This window comes from Trichomonas vaginalis, chromosome III (assembly GCF_026262505.1).
Source record: "Trichomonas vaginalis G3 chromosome III, whole genome shotgun sequence".
NCBI lineage: Eukaryota > Parabasalia > Trichomonadida > Trichomonadidae > Trichomonas > Trichomonas vaginalis.
This window is the reverse complement of record NC_067205.1, coordinates 17,932,174-17,958,672: the sequence shown is the minus strand read 5'-3', so window position 1 is coordinate 17,958,672 and position 26,499 is coordinate 17,932,174. Positions and strand designations below refer to the sequence as shown.

Genomic DNA, 26,499 nt, shown 5'->3' with positions numbered 1-26,499 from the left:
TGTTAAACTTGGTCGAACACAACCCTGTAAAAGTGAACTCATATGTCATCGCACCTCATGAAATTTTGAAAGAACTATTGAAACTTTTGACAGAGGCAGACGATATAAACATCAAAGAAATAGAACCCGACATTGCTTGCTGTGGTGTTTCATATAATGTCATTGACAAGATATACGTTATGAAAGGAGGTGAAACGTTGAACTTAAAATATAGTTTCCCAGACGTCATAAAAATATTTGACGACCACAACATTTCATTAAAATTTAGTTGCTAAGTAAAAAATGTCAAAACTTCTTGAAAGATGTTTGAAGAAAAATAATATAGACTTTATTTCATGTAAAGGACTTTACACACTTTTGAACGATATGAAAGACCCTGTTTTGTTTGTTCGTGTAGACAAAGGAAAGTTCTATGTCTTTACAAAATATTTGAACTTCTTAGACAGAGAACTTCAAGAAACGCCATGTGAAAGTTTAGATGAAGTTCTTCTCCACTTTCAGAAAAACTTTTAAATATATGTAAATGGCAGAAGACATAGTGGTTTATACTATTACGACTAAAAACCCTGAGTCATATAATTCTATAACAACAAACTTACAAAGTCCTCAAGGACGGTATTGTAAACTAACTTTAAACACAATGACGACTAAAGCCTGTTTTGCTCTTTTGACACCAGAAGACTTTGTTGTTGTGAATGGTAAAAAATACTTCTTTGAAGATACTTACTCAGATATACCACCAACAGGTTTTGTTGACTTATTTAATACTTTAAGGACGGATGTAACATGTGCTGCAACTAGAGCAGGTTTCATTATGTTTGGATGTCCGACTGAGTTTAGTATAAACGATATGAGCTATAATACAAAACTTATATCTGGTTTTTACTACCAACAGTTTCCTATAACAGGAAAAGGTGTCATACAAGGTTTGTCTGTTCCATTGACTTTAAGTACACCTATTTTATATATTGTTTCAAACTTAGGTTCAAAGTGCTATTCGAATGTCGACAGAAACTACTATGACCAAAAGATACTCATGCGTATAAACAACACTTTCTCTGCTGGTTTGCCTATTGTTCATTCGAATGCAGAGTTTTCAGCTTTAGTAAACTCAAACACTTTAGCAAACATAAACTTAACCTTAGTCGACGCAAACTTTGTTCCTGTAAAACTTTTATGTCCTATGTATTTGTCAATGACGGCAGAAAGTTTCGAATTGGAAGATGCAACTGGTGAAAGTATTGTATACAGAACAACTTCAACAACAAATAGCTCAAGAACAACAAATGCAACAAATGGAACAAATGCAACAACAAAGTCAAGAATAAAAAAAATATTTTTTTTTTATTTTTATAAAATGTACAGAATAGACGTTTCAGATTTTTATGACTTCCAAGCGTTCAGAAATATGTGTCCATTTCGAGACTATAACAAAGCAGTCGAGAATTTGAAACGTTTAGTCATTTATGTCGACTCTGCCCCAGAATGTTATGTCATGAAGGATTGGGATGTTGTCTTAACAAACCAAGAGCAACCATAGTTTCAGAACAAGAATGTAGACAGAAACTTAAGAAAATAAAAGTTGTACAAGTTGGCATGAAAATGTTAGATGCTTGGGATATCTTATTGTCGAAGTTAGAAGATTTTTCAGTTCGTGGTATAAAGTTCTATACACCATCTCCAAACTTCTATTCTATCTTCACTGGATATAAATACGAACAAGTAGAATGGAAAGAAAATGTTATAGAAGCTTGGTTAGACCATGTCAAAGAAATTATATGCAATGGAAACGAAAGAGTCTATGAGTATATTTTATGTTGGTTTGCAAACATCTTACAATATCCAAGTGCTAAAAATGAAACTGCTCTCATTATAATTGGAAAACAAGGAACAGGTAAGAACACATTCTTTACAGATATCTTATGCAAACTGTTAGAAGGTTATTCGAACCCGAATATGACAAACATAGAAAACATCTGTGGCAAGTTTAACTCCTCAATAGAGAATATGAAACTTATAGTTTGCAATGAACTTCAAAGTATAGATACAACAAAAGTTTTGAACTCAGATGCTTTGAAGAGTCTTATAACAGACAAAGTTGGAGTTGTTGAAAGAAAGTATAAAGACCAAAGAGTTTGTGAAAATGTTGCAAACTTCATTATGGTTTCAAACAATGCTGTTCCGATGAAGTTAGAAAGTTCTGACAGAAGATATGTAGTTGTCAGAACGTCAGAAGCTCATATGCAAGATACAGAATATTTTGACGACTTAGCAGAAACTTTGACACCTAACTTTTACAACCACTTGTTCTCATATTTCATGACATTAGATATTTCTAAGTTCAATCCAAGACAAATTCCACATACCGAAGAAAGACAAACATTGTTAGAAGCAAACAAGAGTGTATATGAACTGTTTATAGATGAGACTAACTTTGTGTCATTAGATGAAAGGTCATTGTACGATTCATATAAACAATATTGTCAAGAGTATGGTTATATGGCAGCGTCTAAACGAACATTCTTGGCAAATGTCAAAAATCTTTTAGACATACAGAACGGCGTATATACAAAGAAAAATTTTTCTGAGTAAATTTTTAAAAAATATTTTTTTATTTTATTTGAAATGTACGCTGAGTTTGTTGGAGAAGACCGTTGGGAAACTTGTTTGTTAGATGAGAAATATGAAATTCACTGTTGTGAGTCATTTGAAGTCAGAAACAAAAAGACAAAAAGAGTTTTAAGCGAATGGGAGCGAAATGACGGATATGCTGATATGAAGATGGGTGGAAAACACTATCTTAAACATGTTGTCATTGCAACTCATTTTATACTGAATCCTAACAATTTACCTTTTGTAGACCATATAAACCGTATAAGAAACGACAATAGACTTGAAAACTTACGTTGGGTCACTGGTTCTGAAAACAATAAGAACAAAAGCAAATTTGGAGATATAGTATTCGAATTTGTCGACGAACTAGAAGATGAAGCAATTGAAATTACAGACTATGGCAAGCATACGTTTGAGTTTTACTACTACAGCGAAGAACAGGACTCTTTCTACTTTTATACCGGCGTAAACTATAGAAAATTACAAGTATGTTTTACTAAGGCAGACTATGCTTATGTATACGCTAGAGATACAGATGGAAAATACGTTAGACTATTTCTTAACAAATTCAAGAAGCTATATGGCATACCATTTTAAAACGTTTTTAAAAAAAAATATTTTTTTATCCGATAGAAAAGATGACGAAATATATTTCAGTCAACAAATATATGACAGAAGTCAAAGATAAGTTAGCTCCATTCACATATTTGAATGTTTACTTCTACCATTTTGAAAAGTCTACATTTGACAAAGTTTGGAACATCGAACCCGTTAAGTTTGCTATTGTGACTAAAAATGGTGCGAAATTTGAAGACTTAGACATAGAAGGTTTGTTAGCAGTCAAAGAAAATTTTGACAGAAGGTTCTCAAACCTTAAAGAAGGCAAAGCATACAAACTTGTTATACCTTATGAACCAAAGAAAGCAGACGACTATGAATATTATGAGTCTAAGATAGTTGAAGTTCAAGGTAAATTGGGTAAAAAGATTTTAGAGTCTAAGCCAGTGTTTGCTCCTAAAGAGGAAGAGAACATTGACATTGACCCAGAAATGTTCTAAAAATAAAATTTTATTTTTACATGTCAAATTTCTTTTTCTCTGGAACTGGTTCAGGTTCTTTTTTCTCTTCTTCTACTTTCTTTTCTTTCTTTTCTCTCTTCTTCTTCTTCTCTGGTGGAGTTATGTCAAATTTGGCGCAACCATATTTATGTAAAAGTTCTTTGTCCTTTAATAGCTCTTCTATTCTGTTTCCTATTTCATCTTCAAGAACAGCGCATGTGTCTTCTTTGCATTCTAAGAACTTTTGTTGGACTTCATCTTTCCAATCGGCGTCATCTCTGTCAACAAGTCTGTCATTGACAAATTTTAAGACTTCTCTGCCTAATGTTTTATGGTTCTTGTCATATTCCCAGAAACAGAACTTTAGAACAAATTCACCTTTCTTGTTTACACTATGTAAGATTTTATGGTCGACAGATGTTTTAGAGTCGAAAAGTTTGTCTCGAATATAGATAGCGAAATCGCTAGACATTTTCTAAAAGATAAAAATTTTAATTTTTCTAAAATATGTTAGAAAAAAAGTTTGCTGACATTGACAAGAAATTTGAGAATGTTTTAAATAAGAACAAGAGGAAGTTAGAAAATGCTCAGATAAAACCCATACATGACAAGTTCTTATTTGCTCAGAATGGTATAACAGGTCTAATCGCACCACCTGGGTCGGGTAAGACTTTCACTTATCTTAAAATGGCTGCACAACAACAAGAACTAGATGAGAAGAACCCATTCTATGAGTTAGTTGTTATTTGTAGTACTTCTGGTCAATTCGATCAAACCGTCAATTCGTTCAAAGATATTATAAAGAAGTCTAAGTTAGTATGTATAAAAGACTCTGAGTTGTTAGATTGGATAAAGAAGTACCAAAGAAGAGTTTTGAAGTACAATGCTATAAATGAGTATGTCAATTCGAAGTTTAAAGACCCAAATGAGGAAATGCAGAGAATATTAGAGAAGAAACACTTCAGAAACAAACAGAAAGAGATAGAATACATTTCGAAGAAATTGCAATCTTACGATTGGAAGACTTACCCTCACAGATGTCTTCTTATCTTAGATGACTTTGCTTCTCATCCTTTGTTAAAGAACAGAGAACAAGACATGTGTCGAATTCTTAAGAAGCTCAGACACTTTAACATCTCAGTTGTCATTTGTGTACAGACAGCCAAGAGTTTAAGTAAGGATGTAAAGAGAATACTTACTGACATTGTACTTTTCCCTGGATTGTCCGAAGACGATTTCATGGAACTTATGAAAGAGTCCATGGCAGGTAAGTTTGACAGACATGAACTATGGGAGAAGTACAAAGTCATACAAGACCCTCATACTTCTTTCAGAATTCACATCTACGCGAACAAAGTTCAAATTGTGAGGGGTCAAGCTTGAAAAATGTAAGTGTTTAGTCTTAGTAAGTCTGTTGTGGTGCTGGGGCTGTCGGTTCTTCTGGCTGTGGAATGGACTCGGTTGGTGGTACGTCGGACATTCGTTTGTGTCTTAACCGTCTTTGTTCTGAAACAATATAATATTGTCTTGAAAAAGTACAATATTGTCTTGAAAAAGTACAACATTGTCTTGAAAAAGTACAACATTGTCTTGAAAAAGTACAACATTGTCTTGAAAAAGTACAACATTGTTCTGAAAAAGTTCAAGACTTGTTCTGAAAAAGTACAGCCGTACTCAAATTTGAGAGACATTGTACTGAATTTATACAACATTGTACTGAATTTATACAACATTGTTCTGAAAAAGTACAATATTGTACTGAATTTATACAACATTGTCTTGAAAAAGTACAACATTGTCTTGAAAAAGTACAACATTGTCTTGAAAAAGTACAACATTGTTCTGAAAAAGTTCAAGACTTGTTCTGAAAAAGTACAGCCGTACTCAAATTTGAGAGACATTGTACTGAATTTATACAACATTGTACTGAATTTATACAACATTGTTCTGAAAAAGTACAATATTGTACTGAATTTATACAACATTGTCTTGAAAAAGTACAACATTGTCTTGAAACAATAAAAGACTTGTCTTGAAACAATGACCGACATAGACCCAGCAGATGAGGCAATTTACTTTATAGAGCTACCTGAGCCATCTTTGGTGTCAAGCTTGAAAAATAAATGGTTCATCTACTCTACTTGTTTGAAGTTGTCAAAATACTCTGTTATTTTTTCCTTCAGTAGCGGCAAATCTTCTTTGAAGGTAAGTATTGTACAACCTTTCATATCATAGTGTGTTTGAGGTAACGTATCTTGAACTATTTGTTTCACATCTTCATTTGGGGTCATTGAAATCGGTAAGTTTTCGCGATAGAACCAATTTCTGTCAGATTTGTAAATCTTAGCAAGGTCGTAAAAGCTTTTGTTGTTTTCTTCTGACTAATGCAACATAACCATATCTCTGTCTTCTTCATTTTCCATCTCTTCAGTATAAATCATATACTTATAGTTCTTTTCCTTTCCTTTTGGTACCGAACGTGGTATTCTTTTCTGAATGCTTTTGTCTTTTGCTTCAAGCTTGTTCTCTAGCTCTTCACGTTCTTGTCTATGAATTTCGTCAAGAAGTTTACAAACATACCATGAATAGCGAGCTGAAGCCCATTGTGCCACATTATTTACAAGAAGTCTATGTACATAATATCCTCTCAAACCGTTTGGCAATTTTTCACGATTTTCATAGAGTTTTGGCGACTGGGGTTTTTCTCCCACTCGCTGTTCTTCACGATTTTCAGAAAAAAGTATGTCTCGCTGTGCTTCATTTAATAGTTCAATAGTGCTTTGGTTCCTAAACCAGTCTTTAGGAAGCTTAGTATCTGGAGCAAAACATGCTGTCAAAATACTTTGCATTTGGTACATGTCATCTTTGACCGAACGAATGAGACGTAACTGTTTGTTATACTGTATGTACTCATATTCTTCATTTATAGCTTCATGGACTATAACTGTTGTTGTGTTCTCTGTTGTTGACATATCTGTCTTTACATACAAAATAAAAAAATAAAAAAAAATAAAATTAGCGTTATTTTCTATCTTGTATAAAAGACCAAAAATAAACGCTTTACATGTATTTTTCAGCAACTTCGTCAAATAATTTTATAGCTTTATCTATCTCATCTACTTCAAACGTTTCTTTACCTTTCGTGGGAGCACCATACATTTTCTCAAACTTTTCAAGCAGTTCTGTTTCTGCAGCTCTCATATCGTTAACAAACACAACCTTAACTCTATTGACTGTAGAGTCATATCTTTTAGTTATATTAAATGTTCTTCCTATCTTATATCTCTTTGTATTGAAGTCTTTCGGTTTCTGAACGATGTAAAGTAAGCCTTCACTGCAACGTTCTGAGTCGAATGAACCATATGTTATGAAATTATATCCAACAACTGGGTCAATCCATAACAAAACTACTGGTATAAGACTTTTGTCGATGAGATATGCTCTTGTTCCATAGAATCTTACCGATATCATAAGCTCAGGATTTCTTGTCAAAATTTTCTGAGTTGAAGCATTTCTAACCCAGTCGTGGGATGTTTTCTTTTCAGATAGTGTTAGAATGTCTGACAAAGAATATTTGTTGTATTTCTTTGAGTATCTTACGTTTAAATCACCAATTCTAACCATTTTGGTGTCATTGTCTATCTTTCTAACTGTTTCAAACTCAATGTTTAACATTTCTGTTCTTACATACAAAATAAAAAAAATAAAAAAAATAAAAACTAACTTTTTTTTTCTGTCTTAAGGAAATTCATGAATTTTGTTGCTGAATTCAATAAAAATATATTTTAGGTGAAGAGGTGAGATTTCACCTCTTTTTTCACCTGTTTTTTCACCTCATGAATTTTCATGATTTCATCGTAAATGTTTTGTCAAAACTTCTTCGTAATGAGCGTAAATGACCCAAAAATATATTTTAGGTGAAGAGGTGAGATTTCACCTCTTTTTTCACCTGTTTTTTCACCTCAGTTATTTTATAAGCGTTTTACATGAATTGTACGATGTATATTTGAAATTCTAAACAATTTCGTAGCTTCTATTTCTTCTTTTAGTATGTCAAATGTTTTAACGATACCGAAGGTTTCTTTATATTTCTTCTTGACATCTGAAAGAAGGAAATCGTCTGCTGTTGGATAGTTTTTGTTCAGAAATGTCAACATGTCCATTTTATCTTCTGCTGGTTTCTCTGCTTCTTTCTTTAAATCTGCATAGTCGTTTCGCATACGTTCTATCTCTTTGACGGAGTAGTTATATTTCCTCATTGCTGCCTTACATTTAGAACATTGCGGGTTCATTTTTGCGTTATATTCTGAAACCTTACCTGCTAGTATGACTAAGGCGTCAATTGCTCTCTTTAACTCAAAAGTTGCGGGTTTTATCTGTTCATTCCATATCTTACCTCTTCTATCTTTATCTCTTATCTGCCATACACATTCAGCAACTAACGAAACAAAGTTGTCGTAGGTCTTAAACTCCCCAGATTTATATATGTCAGAAACATTTTTATATACCATATCGCAATCTTTGTCCATGACTTTGTGGTTGCAATGAAATCCAAGAAACTCATAGTTAACCTTTCGTATGAACTTCTTTATTTCTACTGAGTCAGTTGCTTTGACTTCTATTTCATCGAATTCAGGAATAGTAAGCTTTTGTTGTTGTATTTCAGGAAGTTTAGGTAGATGGTCAATAATATCCTGCATTTCATAAAGATACTGTTCATTTGTTTCATCTTTCGCACTACAGTCTAAATCTCCTTGGAGAAGTTCTTGCTTTATCTTCTGGATTTCTGTTTCGAAAGTATATGAAGAAGGAATGAAGCTTTTCATTTCTACTAACATTGACGTAGGATTCATAACTAACGAGTTTGGTGCTGTTGTTGCTAACATGTTCTTACAATAAAAATAAAAAAAAATATTTTATAAAAAACTAAAATATATTTTTTATCTTAAGGAAATTCATGAAAATCCAACGGGTGAAAAAAGAGGTGAAAAAAGAGGTGAAATCTCACCTCTTCACCTAAAATATATTTTTGTCGAGTTCAGCAACAAATTCAAGAGTTTTGTGTGTTTTCTACGGTGGTAGAAATGAGGGTGAAAAAACAGGTGAAAAAAGAGGTGAAATCTCACCTCTTCACCTAAAATATATTTTTGTCGAAAAAAATGGTTCATTTACTCACAATATTTTTGTACAAAACGACCCCAAACTTTTAACTTCTTTTCTGCAGCTTCTAATGCTATCTTAGCGAGTTCATATTCTCTAAATTCTCTCTTTAAATCTTCTTGTTCCCATTGGTCTAGTTCGTATGGCGAGTCTCTATAACCAGAACATATCTCACGTTCATGTTCTATTTGTTTTTCATGCATTTTTCTAACTTCTTCTTCGAACAAAGGTTTTGCATTCTCTACTGTATCTTCAAGTTCTTCTTCATCTAACTTCTCATGAACTTTCTTGTCTATGGAGTCCAGAATTTTTCCAACTGCTATACAATATTTTGGAGAAGCCCACATTGCAATATAGTTTACGAGTCTTGGGTCTACATACATTCCTCTAACCTGTTTGATTTCATCAGGAATTCCTGCATGAACATTGTATAAAAAGCAACCCGCGGAATTCCGCGGGTTGGTATATTCTTCACAAAATGCCTTAAAATACTCTTCCCAGGACTTATTTTCCAACAACCTTCTAAAGTCTTTCCTAAACTGCTGACACATATTTGTTACATTTATATAACCATCCTTGTCTCTACGTAAGACTTCAATACCGTTGTAAGTGCCTTTTGTGAATGTTTCGCCATTAGATTTGTTCGTGAACGTTTTTGCTTCGACTGTCATACTGTTCTTACAATAAAAATAAAAAATATTTTTGGCTTAACCGTCGGACATTCGTTTGTGGCTTAACCGTCGGACATTCGTTTGTGGCTTAACCGTCGGACCACAACGATAAAAATCTCATTTTAACTCACTTTTTCTATCTTAAGGAAATTCATGAAAATTCAACGGGTGAGAAAACAGGTGAGAAAAGAGGTGAAATCTCACCTCTTCACCTAAAATATATTTTTCAATACTTTTTCAGCACTTCTCCGTAGTTATATATGAAAGACAATTCGAGATAAAAGTCGTAGTACAATGGAACAATATGTTGCACACCATTTGTTGTGAACCAAACTTGAAAGTCAGAGAAACTGTTACTCGGTGGTTCGTAGAATTTAGAAGCAAAGTCATAAAAGTCCTTACCAATACAAAGAAAACTATTGTTGCTTGAACTGAAACTTGCATGACACATAACATTTTGAGGGTCAAACACGTTTCTATAAACTGTCAAATCTGTTGGTGGGCGTATAAACCAGAACGGACCGTCAGGTGGTAATGGTTCGTTCTGGTTTAGTAACCGAAGAAATTGTGCCCAAGAACGTTTGTCTACTTGCCAAAATAAAAACTGTGTATCTCTTGGAGGGTTATTTTCAATCCTTTGAAATGAAACTGTGGAGTTCATCTTGTCATATTCTAGTTTCAGATAGTATGTTCCGTTTAGTAGAGAGTCGTATTTTTCTTGCAATTCCCAGTAGTATTTGTTTATTTGAGTTTGAAAGTCATTTAGAGTCTTCTCAAGACTTTCGTCTGAACGAACTGTAAAGATTCTCATTTCATCAAATTTGTCTAGTAGACCATCAGAACCTCTATATTGACCGTGAAAATATACTGCAAACATAAACGCGTTAGTTCTTTTTGAAAACAAAACTCTTCTAAATCCTATTGCCTTTGCATCTGAAGGACTTTGAAGCCAACGAATTGGATAGTCAAACCTGTATGAACGGGATGAAATTTCTTCATCTGATACAGTCCTACCAGCGTTTGTATAGATATAGTCTAACGGTTTTGTATCTGCTACTTTTGTTCTTTGTTTTTCAACCTGAAACATTTAATATATGTAAAAATATACTGTTTTAAAAGTAAACGTTTTTACTTCATATTTCTCATCTAACAAACATGTTGTCTGACTGCTTGAGGGTTAGGTTGGTATCGTTCGAACTTGACACTTGCAATTCCTTCAATTGCATTCAAAATGTCTGAGTCGGAGTCAACCATTTGTTCTCTCTTTGTAGTCTTGAAAGCGTCAAGAAGTTGTGCGGCTGTTGTGACATTGCCATGTGCATAGTATATATGACCGTCCAAATCTGTTACGGTTAGTCTGAGATTGTATCCTTTCTTATTTCCGTCTTGAATTGCAGCAAGTACACCCATGAAGCCTTCTTTGTTCTTTCCTTCGTCAAAGTTTACTGTAAAGGTTCGACCAGATGTAATTTGACTTCTAACTTCACGATACTTCTCATATGCATATCTTGTTCTTTCCATGGGAGCATGTTTGTCTTCACCCTTCCCTTTTTTCCTTCTCAAAGGATGCAATTGTTCGTCATGTTTCCAGTAGAATCTGGCAAAGCCGTCGTGTCCTTCAACTTGAGGCTCAGAAACATCGAAAGGCATGTCCATAAGACGTTCTTCTTCTAACCTCTCTAACCTGTTTGGATAATTTGCGCGCGCGGTTTCTAAGTCCATTTCATAGGTCAGACCAGCCAGTTTGTCATAGACTTTTATGGGTCTTCCCTTCCTATATTTAAACTTCTTTGAAACTTTCCAACCATATCTTTCTAACTCTGCTTTTATTCTAGCAGACCTTCTATCCATTCTATACGGGGGCATTTTTATAAAAATAAAAAAATGTTTTTTTTTCTTTACTTTACATAACCGCCTGCTGCCATAAGTCTTTGACGCCAACCCATACCAGCTAATGAAGGTTGACTTGGTTTAGTTTGGAAACTAACCTTTGGTTTTGGTTTATCTTCAGTTTTTGGCTCACCTTCTTCTATCGGTTTTTCGTCACTTTTTGGTTCACCTGACTTTACTTCACTTGCAGGAACAGTTGTGTCGTCAACATCTTCATAAATATCATATGCCATTTGTTTTTGTTTTCCTTTCAACTTTTTGTGTTTGTTGTAAAGTTTAGAATATTTCGACTCTAAGTCAATGAGATGTTCTATAATGAACTGTTGGTCGGTGAAGAATACCTTCCCATCTGTTGTCTCGAAAGCTCCTTCAGACTTCAATATTTTATTTGTGAGAGTCTGTTTCTTTTTTGAGATACTAGCCGTTCCATTTCTATGAAAAGTGACTTTGTAGTTAGGGTTTGTATTTCCAGACCTGGCACTTTCTATTATTGAATTTTTCTCTTCATCTGTAAGTTCTTTGACAGGTTTTGACAATGGTTCTGAACTTTTTGTTTGTGGTGTCAAATCTACCGTTTCAACTTCTTCGGTCATTTCATCTCAGTAAAAAATTTTAGTTTGGTTTGTTTTCAACTGGTTGTTTAGGTTTTTTAAGTCGGTCTAAAACTTCTTGAGGTATAGGAAGAACTTGACAAACACGTGGTTGTGTAACTGCTGGAAGCCGACAAATCCATCTTGAGCCCATTTGTCTCAATGCTGTATTGTTCATTTCATCTCAGTAAAAAATTTTACATTCCCCAAGTTTGAGGCGGTTGAGGTTGGTTGTTGTTTACCCATTGTTGTGCATGGTTATATCCTCTGTTAAAGAATCTTTCACCTTGGTCCATATAGTGCCCTGCTTGGTTATAGTAGTCATTTGCTTTGTTATAGTAGTTTCCTGCTTCTCTTCCTACATTGTCCATCCATCCTTGAACTTTTCCTCTTGTTTCAGGATTTGGAATAAGATTTGCTGCATCTCGTGCTACCTCCCAACCTTTCTGTACAGTTTGTATAATAGGTTGTGCTTTCTCTTTCAGTATACCTAATGTACTCAAAATCTTCCTTCCAATTCCAAATGCACCTCTGGCTATTGTTCCCACTGCGGGCAAAAATCTGGATGCAACTCCTGCTAATGCGCCAAATAAACCCATTTCTTATAGGGTAAAAAATGACGAATCCAAACAAGGACCCCTATGTTTCTAAAGCGACAAAGAAAGCACTCATGATAAAAATCTTTAGTTCAACACCAAATGCTTGGTTTATGGATATCTTGGAAAACATTCCGAGGTATAGAGAAGATGGACCACCATACTGGCTAATATTTGTCGGTCAAAACACAAGATACTGTGAAGCCATACCATTACAGTCCAAAAATATTTTAGATGTGAAAACTGCTTTGACAATATTCGTTGACAAATACCATCCAACAAAACTGACATCTGACTGTGAACGTTCTTTCAAATCAGACGATATTAAAAACTATCTGCGTTCAAAAAATGTAAACCAATATTTCATTGTCGACCAAAACCATTCTGCTCTTGGTGTCATTGACAGTTGTATAAAAATCTTAAGAGACTTAAATCAACCACAAGGTGGTGAGGTAGATGAAATGTCATATGACGACAAGTACAGACACTTCTCCATGGCAAAGATGAGACAAGTTTTAAATATTTACAATAACCGTAAACAAAAAGGTTTGGGAAACCACTCCCCCGAAGAAATGAAAAACAACCCCGACTTAGAGAAAGACTATATATTTAATAGTTTAGTCAAAAGAGACAAACAAGAAAGAATGCCAGGCTTCAAACTTCAGAAAGGTGACAAAGTAAAAATAGAAATACCTAAACGCGACCCATATGAAAATACTATTGACTATGACAACAATGGGAACTCGACAGGTACTCACGTTCGTGTTCGTAAAAATAGAAGAAAGTATACAAGAGAATATTATGAAGTTTTAGGCAAACATGGCAAAATGTACAGACTGCAAGCAGAAGATAAAACTACTATTGTCAGACCTCGTTTCAAACTTGTTAAGGTTCAAGGTGGTATACTTTCAAAGACAGTTCCTAACAAATATAAGACAACTCCTGACGAATATGCTAAAGAAGTTGAAAATGACGACTAAGCAATTCTATACCATGCACAAACTGTCATGTAAGGTGGCATGTATTTTTTACCTAGTCCTGTAGATGTTGTTGTAAAAGTATGTTGGTGGTTTCCTCCTGGTTCAGTTTGTCGAAAAGTCTTTTTTGCTGAATGGTTATAATCTGGAGATAAAACGTCATAGCCAGCTTCATACTCTGAGTTGTATAATGGGTGGTCTCTTAATGAGTGGCTATGGTCGCCAGAAAAGTTTGTTGTACCAGAATGACTATGTGGTGGCAAGTTGTCGACAGATATCGTTTTACTTCCACCTGTTTTCTTTGGAGTGTGTGCACAATACAAAAAAACTTTCGAATATTTGAGTCCAAGTTCCAAAACCAAGTACTACTTCTGGTCTGGTAGAGTTCCATTGACGTATAAATAGAACCAACTGGTAAAATGGTTTGAAGTATTTCTGTCTTTAATGTTTGAAGCTCGTTTTTGTCTGCTTTCTTGTCATATAAATCTTGAGCAGTGAATTTAATATTATGTTCATCCTCCATGACATAAACATCTCTACATCTAATGTTTCTCATCGTTGTTATGTCGTCATCCGATGTTAAACCTTGTGGAAAGTTAGGAGGTTTACAATATATTGCATCCCCACCAGTTTTCTTGAACCGTTCCTTCAATATTTTCTATACCAACAGTTGCGAAGAAGCTATGTGTATGTCCAACGTCACTTTTCCTGTTTAAGGTTTCTTGTAAGTTTGTAATATTTGCAATGGTATGTGTATGTCCAACGTCACTTTTCCTGTTTAAGGTTTCTTGTAAGTTTGTAATATTTGCAATGGTATGTGTATGGTTCTTATCCGCTTTAAGGTCTAAACATCCTGAAACCCACCCTGTATCGGCTTTACCTTTTAAAATCTTTGTTGTCCGTTCATGGTACCATTCAACCCTTTCTATAATTTTTTCATCTTTTTCATTCACATATTCCTTATCTGCCTTCTTCACTAACGCACTAGCCACACGTGCTAACTCATCGTCAACATACTCTTTGTCAGCTTTGTTGTCAATATCTGCTTTCAAAAGAAGTTCATCTATAGGTTTCTCGTTTAAAGTTCTTTTTGTTGGATTTATACAAACAGTATGGTTCTTACTGTCTTGAAACAGAAACTCGTCTGTCATTGGGTTTATCGTCAGTTTTAAGTTTCCTTCTTTCAATGACTCGGATATCTTAGAATAGTTTGAAAAGTTTGTTGTGTTCTTATTTAGAGCTTGCAAAATGAGTTGTCGGTTGTGTTGTATTTCTCTCATAGACGCTGTTTCTTTCGACATTTTTATTCTAGATAAAATATGCTTTCAATAGAAAAAGAAAATTCAAGAGTTGCTACAACTAAACCATTAGATGAACTTTTTACTAACGTAGGTCAAAAGTTTGAGACAGAGACCGTAAAGCATGAAGGCTATCGTTTTGACTACCCGTTAAGATGGTTAAGAGACCCATCCGTCACAAAAGCTATTGGCTTTCGTAGAATGAAGTTCATTTCAGAAGCCATACATGGTTTCCCATTTACGGTCGCTTTTGAAATTCGATACTATAACAAAGAAAAACATACGTATGAGAAATTTGAACAGGGAAAACTTTTACAAGTGAATTTGCTTGTAAACTTAGAAACAACTCTTCAAGCTTTTCAAGAAAAAATAAACGATATCTATCTCGAATATGCAAAACAGTACAACATTGACGAAGGAGAGTACCATCTCGATATTATATATGACAGGAAAAATGCAACTGTTAAAATCAATAGAATAGAAGACCTTGGAGAAGACGTTTATATTTCTACAAAATATAACAACTTGGCATGGTATAGATTTTTGAGGATGTTAAATCAGCCTGCAGAATATCCAGTACACCCGAACTTTTATGAAGTCGAAAACCCTAATGGAACATATGAAAATGTTTTCGACTCAGATGCTATTATAGTTCATGCTTCATTTTCTGGTGCACAAAACTCTTTTTTATGCTTGGCAAATGACTTTTACGAAAAACCTACAAAGCTATACGAACCACCAAGTGGAAGTATTTCAGACTTTCAAGTATGGTTTACTACAGATGGAAGAAAGAGAATAATTCCATTATACCACGCGTTTTACTTAGAACTTAGTTTCATATACAACTACTATCGAACGGTAAAAATATGATTTTTTAATACGGTTGAGGTGTTGGATTTGGTTGCCAACTAGACTGTGGTGCAGGTTCAGGCTGTTGTATAACAGGAGCTTGCTCTTCTGGTTCAGGGTCTTTAGGTATAATACCAACGAACTGACCTACTCTTTTGCCAATATTTTTGACTCCGTTCCAAATTCCTCTTCCGACGGTTTTTATTCCATTCCATATACCTCTTCCAACATTTCGAAAGAAGTTTCCTATTCTTCCAAAGAAACCCATTTTACTATATGTAAAAATCTAATGTCCGCCTAGTCTCTTACGTTTCCTGTTGAGTTCCATTGCATTTTTTAACTGGAGCTCATACATTCTATTTCTCCTCTGGTAGAAAACATATTCTGGGTCAACTCCTGTGTTCGCGTCATCTGCATAGAGTTGTTTATATCCCACTTCAGGGTTTGTATAAAACTCTTTCCATCTCATATTTGCATACCATGGTGGTAAGCCTAACGCAGCGTCATTTGACATGGCAGTTTGCATTTGTACATCTGTTGGCACTTGACCATAGTTTGCCATTGCAGTTTGTATTCTAACTTCATTTGGAATATTCTCTGGGTTTGGTTGTCCAGGTTGCTGTGCATTCGCTAAGTTCTGTGCGTCCATTTAATATTAGATAAAAATATCTCTTACGAGTACATATGCTGAACATTTGCAGGCATTGGTTCATCTTCATATTCTCTATATCTTTCTGCCACGTCAAATAAGTAAATGACACAATGGAAAAAACCTAAAACAAGTAGTCCGATTTCAAACCACATTTACTTACCAATAAAATTTCTTTGTTGAGATTTCTTCGTAAAGACTTTGTTGAGATTTCTTCGTAAAGACTTTGTTGAGATTTCTTCGTAAAGACTTTGTTGAGATTTCTTCGTAAATGACCCTAGTAGTATATTTTTGGTGTAAATTTCATGAAAATTCAAGAGGGTGAAAAATTAGGTGAAAAAACAGGTGAAATCTCACCTCTTCACCTAAAATATATTTTTGGTGTAAATTTCATGAAAATTCAAGAGGGTGAAAAATTAGGTGAAAAAACAGGTGAAATCTCACCTCTTCACCTAAAATATATTTTTGTCTGATTTTACGAAGAAGAAGTCTTGACAAAGTCTTTACGAAGAAGTCTTGACAAAACATTTACGAAGAAGAAGTCTTGACAAAACATTTACGAAGAAGAAGTCTTGACAAAGTCTTTACGAAGAAGTCTTGACAAAGTCTTTACGATGAAATCTTGACAAAGTCTTTACGAAGAAGAAGTCTTGACAAAGTCTTTACGAAGAAGTCTTGACAAAACATTTACGAAGAAGAAGTCTTGACAAAACATTTACGAAGAAGAAGTCTTGACAAAGTCTTTACGAAGAAGTCTTGACAAAGTCTTTACGATGAAATCTTGACAAAGTCTTTACGATGAAATCTTGACAAAGTCTTTACGAAGAAGTCTTGACAAAGTCTTTACGAAGAAATTCATGAAAATTCAAGAGGTGAAAAATGAGGTGAAAAAACAGGTGAAATCTCACCTCTTCACCTAAAATATATTTTTATTGAATTCTGTATAATATTCTGAGTAATATGACAGATGTTTATATAACACTTTCTCCGGTTTATAGGACCTCTCTCATATTCTATCTTGTCATATCAAAACTCATAGTCATGTTTGTCCTCTAAGACTTCATTTATACTAAACATCTTCGGGGCTAGAAGGCACGAAGTGCCTGGAAGCCCCACTACCTTTTTTTTTTTTTTTTTTTTTTTTTTTTTTATATTCTATGAAAAATGAGGTCCGGAAATTTTGCGGATTCCCGTAACTCAATTTTACGGAAAAAGTGCAGTAAACTATTCAAAATACGGAAAAATTGGTGTAAACTAATGATTTTACGGTAAAATCACGGAAAGTCCCGGAAGAATATATGTGCCTATATGAAATTATACAAAAATGAATCAAACGCATTTTAAAAGATTGTTCTTGTATTATAAATGCTATTCGCAGATTTATTAGTTGAAGAAAATTACCAAATTTTTGCCGATTTACAAAAAATGATTTACAAAGCATATTTTTATAAGGCTTTAAAAATCTTTAAAATGTGACCGGTGACGGAAATCCATGGTAACCAACCGCGGTTCCCGTTTGGAATGCCATATTTTTGGTTTTATATTTTTTTGGATCAAATCCATTTTAATAGAATTTATATACTATTCATCTATTAGTAAACACTACCGTATATTATTTTGAGTAGGTGACAAAAGTGCATACTCTTAAACAACCGTCGGATTTCCGGGTGAAATCGTGACACACTTTCGTCTTTCGTAGGCAGTGGTGGTTGTTACAAAAGGTAACTTCGAATGTAGCGTGAAATCTGCAAAAAAAATTCTGAAATTTGAATGGAGAACACAAAAATTGAATAGTTTACGTCAATAAAAAAGAGAAAAATGAAGCCAATGTGTCTCGAACCTAGGACTTAGAGCAGTAATCCCACTGTTTATCCCATTACATATTACACTACATGCATCTCTCACCTCAGTGAATGAGATCAACTATATGATAACTTTTTCCCCATTATATTCTTGTGGAAAAGTGACAAATAGCAACTTTGACCCTCTCTCATATTATTTTTTAAGCTATCTTATTTTTTGAACTTTTATTCAAATCTTTGGTCGCAAGAAGAATTGCATGATAAATAAAAACATTTAATCAAAGTCAATTTTATTTTTCATATTCAAATGGACTGAGTGTTAACATTTAACATTTTTTGCTAATTGTCGTCAAAAATTAGGCGTAAAGCAAAAATTGATATTTCATATGGTTTTATGATAGATAAGCATTATATTCCCACTCATTATATTCGTAAATTTTGAGGTTTATCCTTCGCTTTTAAGATCATTGATTTTGATTTTTATATAAAATAGTTATATATTAGAAAATAATATGAGTTTATGTGATATTATTTTTCAGAAGATTTTGTGTTCTTCTTCAAAATTTTATTTTTTTATTAAAAAGAATCTTTACAAAATATACATTTACTTTAATTAATATTTAAAAACGTGCTCTATCAAAAGTTCCAAAAATTCAATATTTTAGCTTTTCTGAGGTGTTACTTTTGATGAATTTCTGTTTACAACAAATATATTAATAATTTCATACTTTTGATACTGTTTGATTTGAAAATTTTTTAAAAAATATCAAAATATGAATTAACATATATTAATGATGGATAATCGTATTTCTTGGCATAAAAGTTTATAGAATTAAAAATTTTACTGTATATCATTTTAATCAAAATTATTCAATGAGGACAAATTTGAAATTTGAGATAAATATTTAACAAATCGGAAATGTAAAGGTTAGCATATAGAGAATAAAATACCATTTCCATTTGAAACAGAAATATTCTCATTTCATTAGATTATTATCATTAGAACGTTTTGAATATCGAACTGGTATTTATTAATAATTGCAATATTCAGAAATTGCTGAATTTACTCAATGAGAGATTTTCCAAATTTTCAATTTCAATCGCACTCTTTTTTTCATATTTTGTTCTTATATTTATGACAAATATTGATAAAGTTCAAATTGACACCAATTGCTGGATGTATCAGATTTTGCCTGTCAGAAACACTCATTGAGTGTCAGATCTGACACAATCAGGTTAAAAATTCTGATACACAGAAATCAGATCATTTAAGTTTATGTTACCTCTCTTTGCTCTTCAGGCTAGAAGCGTACACTATTACTACGATCATAACGAGGAACAGTACGATGATGACAACCTCAAGTTCGGTATCTCGTACCACTTACCAAGAGGTTGGGGCACACTTGGCTTCCGCTACGAATCCAACGAGGAAGAACTTGATGACGATAACATCAAGTTTAACATCAGAGGTCACTTACCAAAGGGCTGGGGCGACATCATATTCCGCTACGAATCCAACGAAGAAGAACTCGATGACGATAACATCAAGTTCGGTATCCGTTACCACTTACCAAGAGGCTGGGGCACACTTGGCTTCCGCTACGAATCCAACGAAGAAGAACTCGATGACGATAACATCAAGTTCGGTATCCGTTACCACTTACCAAGAGGCTGGGGCACACTTGGCTTCCGCTACGAATCCAACGAAGAAGAACTTGATGACGATAACATCAAGTTTAACATCAGAGGCCACTTACCAAAGGGCTGGGGCGACATCATATTCCGCTACGAATCTAATGAAGAAGAGTATGAGGATGATGACAACATCAAGTTCGGTATCCGTTACCACTTACCAAGAGGCTGGGGCACACTTGGCTTCCGTTATGAGTCAAACGAAGAAGAGTATGAGGATGATGACAACATCAAGGGTGGCATCAGATTCCGTTTACCAAAAAGCTGGGGAGAAATCAGAATTCGCTATGAAAGCAATGAGTAATCTTGAAGAATAATAAAAATTATTCGTCTTGAGAAATAACATTATGATTTTTTTTTGTACTTTTTTTGACAAATCAGAAATAATTACTGCATTACTTCATAATCCATGCAGTAGCCAATAAGCCATTTACTTAAAATTGATTAATCAACCAAATTTTAAAATAGTATGACTGAGAAGAAGCCAAGAATTCAGAACAAATAGATTTACTCAACGAGCGACTTACCTTAGAATTGAATTCGAATAACTGCCAACAATTTTTCATATCATATTTCAAAGAATTTCATTACAAACTTTTTTTTGTATTTTTATGCGAATTTATCTTAAGATGATACAGACGAATTTTTGATTACTCAACGCATAATATCTTATAATGATCTATATAATCTATACCCTTAAAACCAAGCCGATATTATTAACAGTTTTAGAGTGGGGGTACCTTTGCTTTTCGTATCGACTCTGGCTAGAAACTAGAGAAATTAAAAATTTTCAATTTTTGGCCCATTAAAAGTACCTTTTTGAAAATAAAAAATATTTTTATTAATTATGTGTGACATTCGACATATATTTATAAAATGAAGTGATTTGGAGTGATTGGCAAAAAAATCTTGTTATGAGAATTTAAATATAACCCTGAATGATATTCATGTATTATTATTTTAATTTCTGATATTAACTTGTATTTTTCACAGGTAATAATTTAGATTTCTGATTATAATTTATCAAAATTTATTTCAGAATGATCAAAATAGTTATCCAATCGAAGGAATAAATTAAATAAAATTGTTTTAAATTAAAAATTAAATATCATATTTATATTCATCATCATTAAACTCATAGACCTGTTCTGAACTGGATTCTTGTCTTGCATTATGATGCTTTCTTATGATTAATGCAATTATTACAACAGAAATGATAACAATGACTGCAATTAATGGCCATATGATGTACTTTCCAAAGACACTATCAAAAAATCACTTACTTCCTTGTCCTTGATTAGCAATTTGATAAAGTATTAATGTCTCTTGATATGTTTTAGTTTCTTTTCCGTTTTCATCAATTGTGTTTACGATTGTATAAGTTTGGATTAGTGTTTCTGTTGTTTCTCCATCATAATCTGGTGGTAATTTGGTTGGAATTGGAACAGGTAGTGTTCTTTCTGGGAAATCAGATTTGCTTTCAACTGGCTTATTTCCTTCTCCTGGATTTGTGTTTCCTCCTCCTGATGTGGTAGAGTTTCCTTGATCTGGATTTGTGTTTCCTCCTCCTGATGTGGTAGAGTTTCCTTGATCTGGATTTGTGTTTCCTCCTCCTGATGTGGTAGAGTTTCCTTGATCTGGATTTGTGTTTCCTCCTCCTGATGTGGTAGAGTTTCCTTGATCTGGATTTGTGTTTCCTCCTCCTGATGTGGTAGAGTTTCCTTGATCTGGATTTGTTTTTTCTCCTCCTGATGTTTCATTTCCACTGGTTGTAGAGTTGCCTTCATCAGGGTCGGGCGTTTCTTCATTAGGATTAGGTCTTGATGTGTTGATAAATTTAAATGTTCGAATAGCATTCTTAGATGTACTCTTGCCACTATCTTGAACATTAAGAGTGATAGTATTTGTTCCGTTGATTCCTCTTCCTGTAACATTTTTATCGAATGAATGACATGAAGGACGATTTGCTGATACACATTCATATATTTTCTCAAATGGGTCATCATTGAAACTGATCCAAAGAGATAAGTTATCTTCTTCGTCCTCATCATTCAATGTGCCTTTGAGTGGAATTTCATCTCCAAGATAATAAATATATTCTGGATCTTCAGCTGGATCAAGAATCAATGTTGGCGTATTTAAGTTATAATAATAGAACCATTTGGTCAGATATGGAGTTTCTTGACCAAATTGATCGATTATAAACAAATTCAATGAATGTCTTTCATAAGATAGTGAATCCTTTTCGATTTCAATTTGATTTCTTGTGCTCATTTCATTCTGAACAGAGAGAATATCTGTTAGATTCTTGTATTCATCATCATCAATCTTATATCTGATCTGAACATTCATATTTGATTTAATAAGAATTTCGACGTTTATGAATGCGTTTCCATAGTATTTACCTTGCAAAGGTGTGATTAGTTCGAATTCAGGTGGTCTGTAGAACAAGACAGGTTGCTTCATTGCAACAATCTTCTCATTAGTATTTTGATCATTAAGCAAGACTTCGAATATACCTGAAATAGCATTTTGTGCATGTGATGATTTGAATGATTCTAATGTCATTTCGTTGTCAACTTGAATCGAATTCATTTCTTGTGAATCTGAATTGTCTTCAACATACTTCAAAAGAATGTTCATCTTCCTCGTGGATGACTCTATTTCAGGGAACCACTTGTAAATTGCAGAAATTAATTTCGTCTCTAATGGTATTCCACCTTCGCCGATCTGATATGATGTTGTTGCTGTATAATCTTCTGGATCTTTCTTTGTGTAGTTTCCTTCAATAATTGAACTCTTGATATCGTTTTTATCAATTGCTTGTAATTCGTATTTGATTGTTCCTGCACCTGATGGAACTGTAATCTGGTGACTAAATACATACATTTCATTTTTAGAATTCGATGTGAATATAACTTCAGAGAGATCATTAATTGTAAGACTGACTGTTATTTTATCGCTCATTCCTTCATTATGAACTTTGCAATTCAATGTCAAAAGATCATTTCCAAGAATATTATGTTTCTCTTCTATACTTTCTATTTCAATCGAAGGAGGTTTTCCTTCAATAATAACAATTCCATACATTAAAATATTAGAAAATGCATTTTCATCATCGATTGCAAATATCTTGAGTGAATGCGGCCCTTCACTAAGAGATAATTGATTAATCTCTATTGTATTCTTGACATTTACTGTTTCATCGTTGCATATGATATAATCTGTCAAGTTATTCATATCATTTTCGTCAATGATAATCATAATTTTCGCAGATGAATCATCTTTAAGATTCAATTCAAGATCAATATTCGAAGATGGATAGTAGTTCTTATCAACACTACCTACCAATTCTATGGTTGGAAGGATATTGAGAAAGTTAGATTCATTGAGAGCAGAAGCAACAGATTCTCCATTTGATTCGGCCCAGATCTTCATCTTCTTTTTCTCTGCTGTTGTTGGAACACTAACATTAAATGAAAATGAGTCAGAGCGCAGCCTATCATCGACTAATAGTTCGCCAACTAATACTTTTTCGATTTCTTGTAATCTCTTCTTGCTTTCCATAGGAACTAATGAATAATAGACTTTGAAAGTTTGATCTGGATCGAAGTCTCCGATGTATCCTTTGATTGTTATATCATCTCCTTTCTTCTGAGCAAATTTGATATCCGTATCCATGTATATGCCTGGTCTCTTTTCGACTCTGAGGAAGTGAGTGATGAACTGTGATGTTGCACCATTCTTCGTTCTGGCTTCAATTGTTACAACAAACATGGCATCAGATCTTGGAACTGGAATATTCAAACTGAAATCTCTGAACATATCACAACCGATGTATGATTTAATTTCTTGATAATCAGTGTCATTTATCTTGTAATAGAATGTAACGATACTGTTCATTACTGACTTATACTGACCACTGATATCTATTGTTTGATGATATGCGTAAAGTGTCTTTGAACTATCAAAGACATAATTTACTTGAGGAGCGAAAATACTTGGGTTGTAATTAAATTCTACAACAATTTCTTCCGATTTTGCATCAAATTCATCAATTGCATATAAATGCAATTTGTTATTTCCTCTTGATGGAAATGCAAACTTCAATGGAATCTGTAATACTTTAGTAATTGTTTCACCATTTGAAACAAAACTGAATAATTCAACTTGCTTGTCATACAATTCATTGAGGCAATAGAATAGTTTGGCTATTGTATTATCACTCACTTCAACATGAATATCGAAATGATCTAATGCATAATACGTTTCACGCATATTGTTGAGAAGTTTAACCTTAGGATCTAGATTGAATAAATATTCATACTCGTAATCTTGAACGGTTTCTGATCCATCTTTCAAAATTATATTAATATAGGGTGTCCAAAGGTGTGTTTAGCACAAACCTGAATACTGCGAATAGAAATAAACAAGTTACATATATATAAAGTTTATTTAAATATAATCACCATTGGATTCAATCACGCGTTCGCAGCGATCGATCCAGGCTTGAAAGACACGCTTTAAATCATCATGAGAAAATTGCTCAAATTGCTCTCTTACAAAATTTTCAAGATCATCTGGACTCGCGAATTCGCGTCCTTCAGCTCTCTTTTTTAGCGTGCCGAATAAATAAAAGTCAGAGGGTGCAATATCAGGTGAATAAATTGGGTTTGGAACAACTTTGACATTGTTTTCCACCAAGTAATTCATTACCTTATGACTTTTGTGAACTCTTGAATTATCAAAATGAATTGCAAACTTTTGTTTTTGTTGTTTGGATTTCTCAAACTCATCAGAATTGATAATTTGAGTAAGAACATTGTCAATTAGATACTGAGCATTCATCGTATTAGGTTTTTGAAGAATATCAATTGCGATGATGCCATTCACGCCCCAAAAAACTGACAACATCATCATTGGTGTGTCAATTTTTTTCTTCGGGAATGTTTGCGGATTTTCATCCTTCGGGATCCACATGATTTTGGCTTCTGTTGCATATTGAAACCAAGACTCGTCCCCTGTTACTAAAAAGCGAAACTTCTTGGATTGATACGCACCCAATATAGAGAGGAGCTCTTTCGAAGATTGGACTCTAGATTTTTTTTGAACTGAATTAAGGTTGTGCGGAACCCAACGTGTATACGCTAGTATGTAGTTCAAATAATTGTGCAGATAATAACTGACTGTTGTACGTGGCATCTTTGTCATCTCCTCTATCCTTCTGAGTGATGCTCTTGGGTCTTCATCTAGCGCTTGAAGAATTGCTTTGATTTTTCTTTGATCCGGCGATTTTTTGTCAATTTTTATGATGGGCGCCTTTTTGTTCATGAAGTGATACATCCTAACATGATACGTTACAGTGGAATAGCTAGGAGCATCCATACCGAAGCATTTTACCAATGTCTCGTAGATTTTTTTACAGTCTTTGCATTTTTTTGCAAGAGCGAGGATGTTTTCTTTATGATTCATTAAAAAAATGAAAAAAATCCCGCCAAAATTTCCCGCGAAACCGCCTCTTGTCTCAAAATTCATTTTATATCCCGGCATGGCGCCAAAATACAACATACTCATCATATACATATATTCATATTTTTTTATTATATTTATAATCAGCATATATCTCCTTTAATAGTCTCATATAGAGCGCTGTGCTAAACGCACCTTTGGACACCCTATATGATGTTTAGTTCTTTCATCGCCATTTGGAATTGTTATTTCAAATAAATCAGTCTTGTAATTTGAATGAGAAGTAAATTGTCCAACATGAACCTCTTCACCATTATCAATTTTGAAATATATATCAGCATTTGTATCTGGATCAAAATCTAAAATATATCCAGAAATAATGTTTGATTCTCGATTAGAATATGCCTTCTTTGGTAATACTTCAAATGAAATGCTTCGATATCTCTCAACATAAAAAACTAATACTCTAGTAATTGAATAAACATTATTTGGATTGACAGTCCTCAAATATAATATATGATATCCTTCTACTCTAGGGTTGGGAATCGTAATTTCTTGATTAAATGAAGGATGATTATAATTTGTAGTGTATGTAAAAACAGTTTGAAAATCACTATTATCATCAATTTTATACTGAAAATCACCAGTAATACGTTGCCATTTTGTATTAAATACAGTTATATTCATGTAAATTTCATCATGTAAGAAAATATGTTCATGAAAATCTGAATTAATTTCAAAGCGAGATGCATGTGACCAACTTGATTCTAAATTAAAGCTAATTTCATCTGATTTGATTCCTTTATCATCAACTACATACACATCAAATTTACCTTCATTTAAATCGACTGAGCATGATATATTAATTAATCTTCCATAAGACGAGATTTCATTTTTGGTTATATTAAAATGCTCGCTATAATATCTATCATATACCATAACTGAACATTTTTGATCACATTTTACACCAAGATCAAAGTCAATTAAATCAGTTTCAAATTCATAATACTTTTGAGGGAATATTGAACGAATAACAAACTCAGGTTTTTCACCTATTGCGAGTTTTCTTTCAATTGAGTACATTTTATCTCCATCAAAACATGTAATATTTATAATAAAATTAAAAATATTCCATGGCTTGACTTTATAATTGAATGTGATCAAATCTGCAAAATATTCCTCATT

At 33.5% G+C, this 26,499-nt stretch overlaps 22 protein-coding genes across 22 annotated transcripts, besides 4 other annotated features; 7 read left to right on the top strand and 15 right to left on the bottom strand.

The window, feature by feature from the left end:
* Positions 1-14,547: part of a mobile genetic element that runs on past the window's edge.
* TVAGG3_0722330 (uncharacterized protein) lies at positions 1,603-2,592 on the top strand (the record flags this gene model as incomplete). Its single annotated transcript, XM_051244181.1, has 1 exon — positions 1,603-2,592. One exon carries the CDS (start codon positions 1,603-1,605, stop codon positions 2,590-2,592), a length of 990 nt encoding a protein of 329 aa, XP_051090768.1.
* On the top strand, positions 2,626-3,210 carry TVAGG3_0722320 (His-Me finger endonucleases family; the record flags this gene model as incomplete). Its single annotated transcript, XM_051244180.1, has 1 exon — positions 2,626-3,210. The coding sequence occupies one exon, from the start codon at positions 2,626-2,628 to the stop codon at positions 3,208-3,210; it is 585 nt and encodes a 194-aa protein (XP_051090767.1).
* Positions 3,351-3,671, top strand: TVAGG3_0722310 (protein of unknown function, DUF4108 family; the record flags this gene model as incomplete). The annotated part of the gene is made up of 1 exon (XM_051244179.1): positions 3,351-3,671. A coding segment is annotated over one exon (321 nt), but the record flags the coding sequence as incomplete, so codon positions are not given.
* On the bottom strand, positions 3,688-3,975 carry TVAGG3_0722300 (uncharacterized protein; the record flags this gene model as incomplete). Its single annotated transcript, XM_051244178.1, has 1 exon — positions 3,688-3,975. A coding segment is annotated over one exon (288 nt), but the record flags the coding sequence as incomplete, so codon positions are not given.
* Positions 4,179-4,935, top strand: TVAGG3_0722290 (protein of unknown function, DUF4106 family; the record flags this gene model as incomplete). The annotated part of the gene is made up of 1 exon (XM_051244177.1): positions 4,179-4,935. A coding segment is annotated over one exon (757 nt), but the record flags the coding sequence as incomplete, so codon positions are not given.
* On the bottom strand, positions 5,045-5,614 carry TVAGG3_0722280 (heavy chain-related family; the record flags this gene model as incomplete). Its single annotated transcript, XM_051244176.1, has 1 exon — positions 5,045-5,614. One exon carries the CDS (start codon positions 5,612-5,614, stop codon positions 5,045-5,047), a length of 570 nt encoding a protein of 189 aa, XP_051090763.1.
* TVAGG3_0722270 (KilA, N-terminal/APSES-type HTH, DNA-binding family) lies at positions 6,138-6,643 on the bottom strand (the record flags this gene model as incomplete). Its single annotated transcript, XM_001303932.2, has 1 exon — positions 6,138-6,643. A coding segment is annotated over one exon (506 nt), but the record flags the coding sequence as incomplete, so codon positions are not given.
* TVAGG3_0722260 (organellar and viral DNA polymerase type B) lies at positions 6,732-7,346 on the bottom strand (the record flags this gene model as incomplete). The annotated part of the gene is made up of 1 exon (XM_001303931.1): positions 6,732-7,346. One exon carries the CDS (start codon positions 7,344-7,346, stop codon positions 6,732-6,734), a length of 615 nt encoding a protein of 204 aa, XP_001303932.1.
* On the bottom strand, positions 7,643-8,557 carry TVAGG3_0722250 (organellar and viral DNA polymerase type B; the record flags this gene model as incomplete). The annotated part of the gene is made up of 1 exon (XM_001303930.1): positions 7,643-8,557. One exon carries the CDS (start codon positions 8,555-8,557, stop codon positions 7,643-7,645), a length of 915 nt encoding a protein of 304 aa, XP_001303931.1.
* Positions 8,840-9,502, bottom strand: TVAGG3_0722240 (uncharacterized protein; the record flags this gene model as incomplete). The annotated part of the gene is made up of 1 exon (XM_051244175.1): positions 8,840-9,502. One exon carries the CDS (start codon positions 9,500-9,502, stop codon positions 8,840-8,842), a length of 663 nt encoding a protein of 220 aa, XP_051090762.1.
* TVAGG3_0722230 (uncharacterized protein) lies at positions 9,729-10,589 on the bottom strand (the record flags this gene model as incomplete). Its single annotated transcript, XM_051244174.1, has 1 exon — positions 9,729-10,589. The coding sequence occupies one exon, from the start codon at positions 10,587-10,589 to the stop codon at positions 9,729-9,731; it is 861 nt and encodes a 286-aa protein (XP_051090761.1).
* On the bottom strand, positions 10,649-11,353 carry TVAGG3_0722220 (uncharacterized protein; the record flags this gene model as incomplete). Its single annotated transcript, XM_051244173.1, has 1 exon — positions 10,649-11,353. One exon carries the CDS (start codon positions 11,351-11,353, stop codon positions 10,649-10,651), a length of 705 nt encoding a protein of 234 aa, XP_051090760.1.
* On the bottom strand, positions 11,401-11,985 carry TVAGG3_0722210 (phage tail repeat-like family; the record flags this gene model as incomplete). Its single annotated transcript, XM_051244172.1, has 1 exon — positions 11,401-11,985. One exon carries the CDS (start codon positions 11,983-11,985, stop codon positions 11,401-11,403), a length of 585 nt encoding a protein of 194 aa, XP_051090759.1.
* Positions 12,005-12,160, bottom strand: TVAGG3_0722200 (uncharacterized protein; the record flags this gene model as incomplete). Its single annotated transcript, XM_051244171.1, has 1 exon — positions 12,005-12,160. One exon carries the CDS (start codon positions 12,158-12,160, stop codon positions 12,005-12,007), a length of 156 nt encoding a protein of 51 aa, XP_051090758.1.
* On the bottom strand, positions 12,180-12,581 carry TVAGG3_0722190 (uncharacterized protein; the record flags this gene model as incomplete). The annotated part of the gene is made up of 1 exon (XM_051244170.1): positions 12,180-12,581. The coding sequence occupies one exon, from the start codon at positions 12,579-12,581 to the stop codon at positions 12,180-12,182; it is 402 nt and encodes a 133-aa protein (XP_051090757.1).
* On the top strand, positions 12,599-13,558 carry TVAGG3_0722180 (uncharacterized protein; the record flags this gene model as incomplete). Its single annotated transcript, XM_051244169.1, has 1 exon — positions 12,599-13,558. One exon carries the CDS (start codon positions 12,599-12,601, stop codon positions 13,556-13,558), a length of 960 nt encoding a protein of 319 aa, XP_051090756.1.
* Positions 14,548-14,874: 327 nt separating the features above from the next.
* TVAGG3_0722160 (uncharacterized protein) lies at positions 14,875-15,723 on the top strand (the record flags this gene model as incomplete). Its single annotated transcript, XM_001303928.1, has 1 exon — positions 14,875-15,723. The coding sequence occupies one exon, from the start codon at positions 14,875-14,877 to the stop codon at positions 15,721-15,723; it is 849 nt and encodes a 282-aa protein (XP_001303929.1).
* A 4-nt stretch (positions 15,724-15,727) lies between these two features.
* On the bottom strand, positions 15,728-15,970 carry TVAGG3_0722150 (serine threonine-protein phosphatase family; the record flags this gene model as incomplete). The annotated part of the gene is made up of 1 exon (XM_001303927.1): positions 15,728-15,970. The coding sequence occupies one exon, from the start codon at positions 15,968-15,970 to the stop codon at positions 15,728-15,730; it is 243 nt and encodes an 80-aa protein (XP_001303928.1).
* Positions 15,971-15,988: 18 nt separating this feature from the next.
* Positions 15,989-16,351, bottom strand: TVAGG3_0722140 (uncharacterized protein; the record flags this gene model as incomplete). The annotated part of the gene is made up of 1 exon (XM_001303926.1): positions 15,989-16,351. One exon carries the CDS (start codon positions 16,349-16,351, stop codon positions 15,989-15,991), a length of 363 nt encoding a protein of 120 aa, XP_001303927.1.
* A 1,619-nt stretch (positions 16,352-17,970) lies between these two features.
* Positions 17,971-18,000: a mobile genetic element.
* An 822-nt stretch (positions 18,001-18,822) lies between these two features.
* Positions 18,823-18,860: a mobile genetic element.
* Positions 18,861-19,429: 569 nt separating this feature from the next.
* TVAGG3_0722110 (uncharacterized protein) lies at positions 19,430-20,149 on the top strand (the record flags this gene model as incomplete). The annotated part of the gene is made up of 1 exon (XM_001303925.1): positions 19,430-20,149. One exon carries the CDS (start codon positions 19,430-19,432, stop codon positions 20,147-20,149), a length of 720 nt encoding a protein of 239 aa, XP_001303926.1.
* A 971-nt stretch (positions 20,150-21,120) lies between these two features.
* Positions 21,121-24,123, bottom strand: TVAGG3_0722100 (ribonuclease H protein family; the record flags this gene model as incomplete). Its single annotated transcript, XM_001303924.1, has 1 exon — positions 21,121-24,123. One exon carries the CDS (start codon positions 24,121-24,123, stop codon positions 21,121-21,123), a length of 3,003 nt encoding a protein of 1,000 aa, XP_001303925.1.
* Positions 24,124-24,220: 97 nt separating this feature from the next.
* Positions 24,221-25,523: a mobile genetic element.
* TVAGG3_0722090 (Mariner transposase) lies at positions 24,301-25,428 on the bottom strand (the record flags this gene model as incomplete). The annotated part of the gene is made up of 1 exon (XM_051244168.1): positions 24,301-25,428. One exon carries the CDS (start codon positions 25,426-25,428, stop codon positions 24,301-24,303), a length of 1,128 nt encoding a protein of 375 aa, XP_051090755.1.
* Positions 25,524-26,499: the final 976 nt, after the last annotated feature.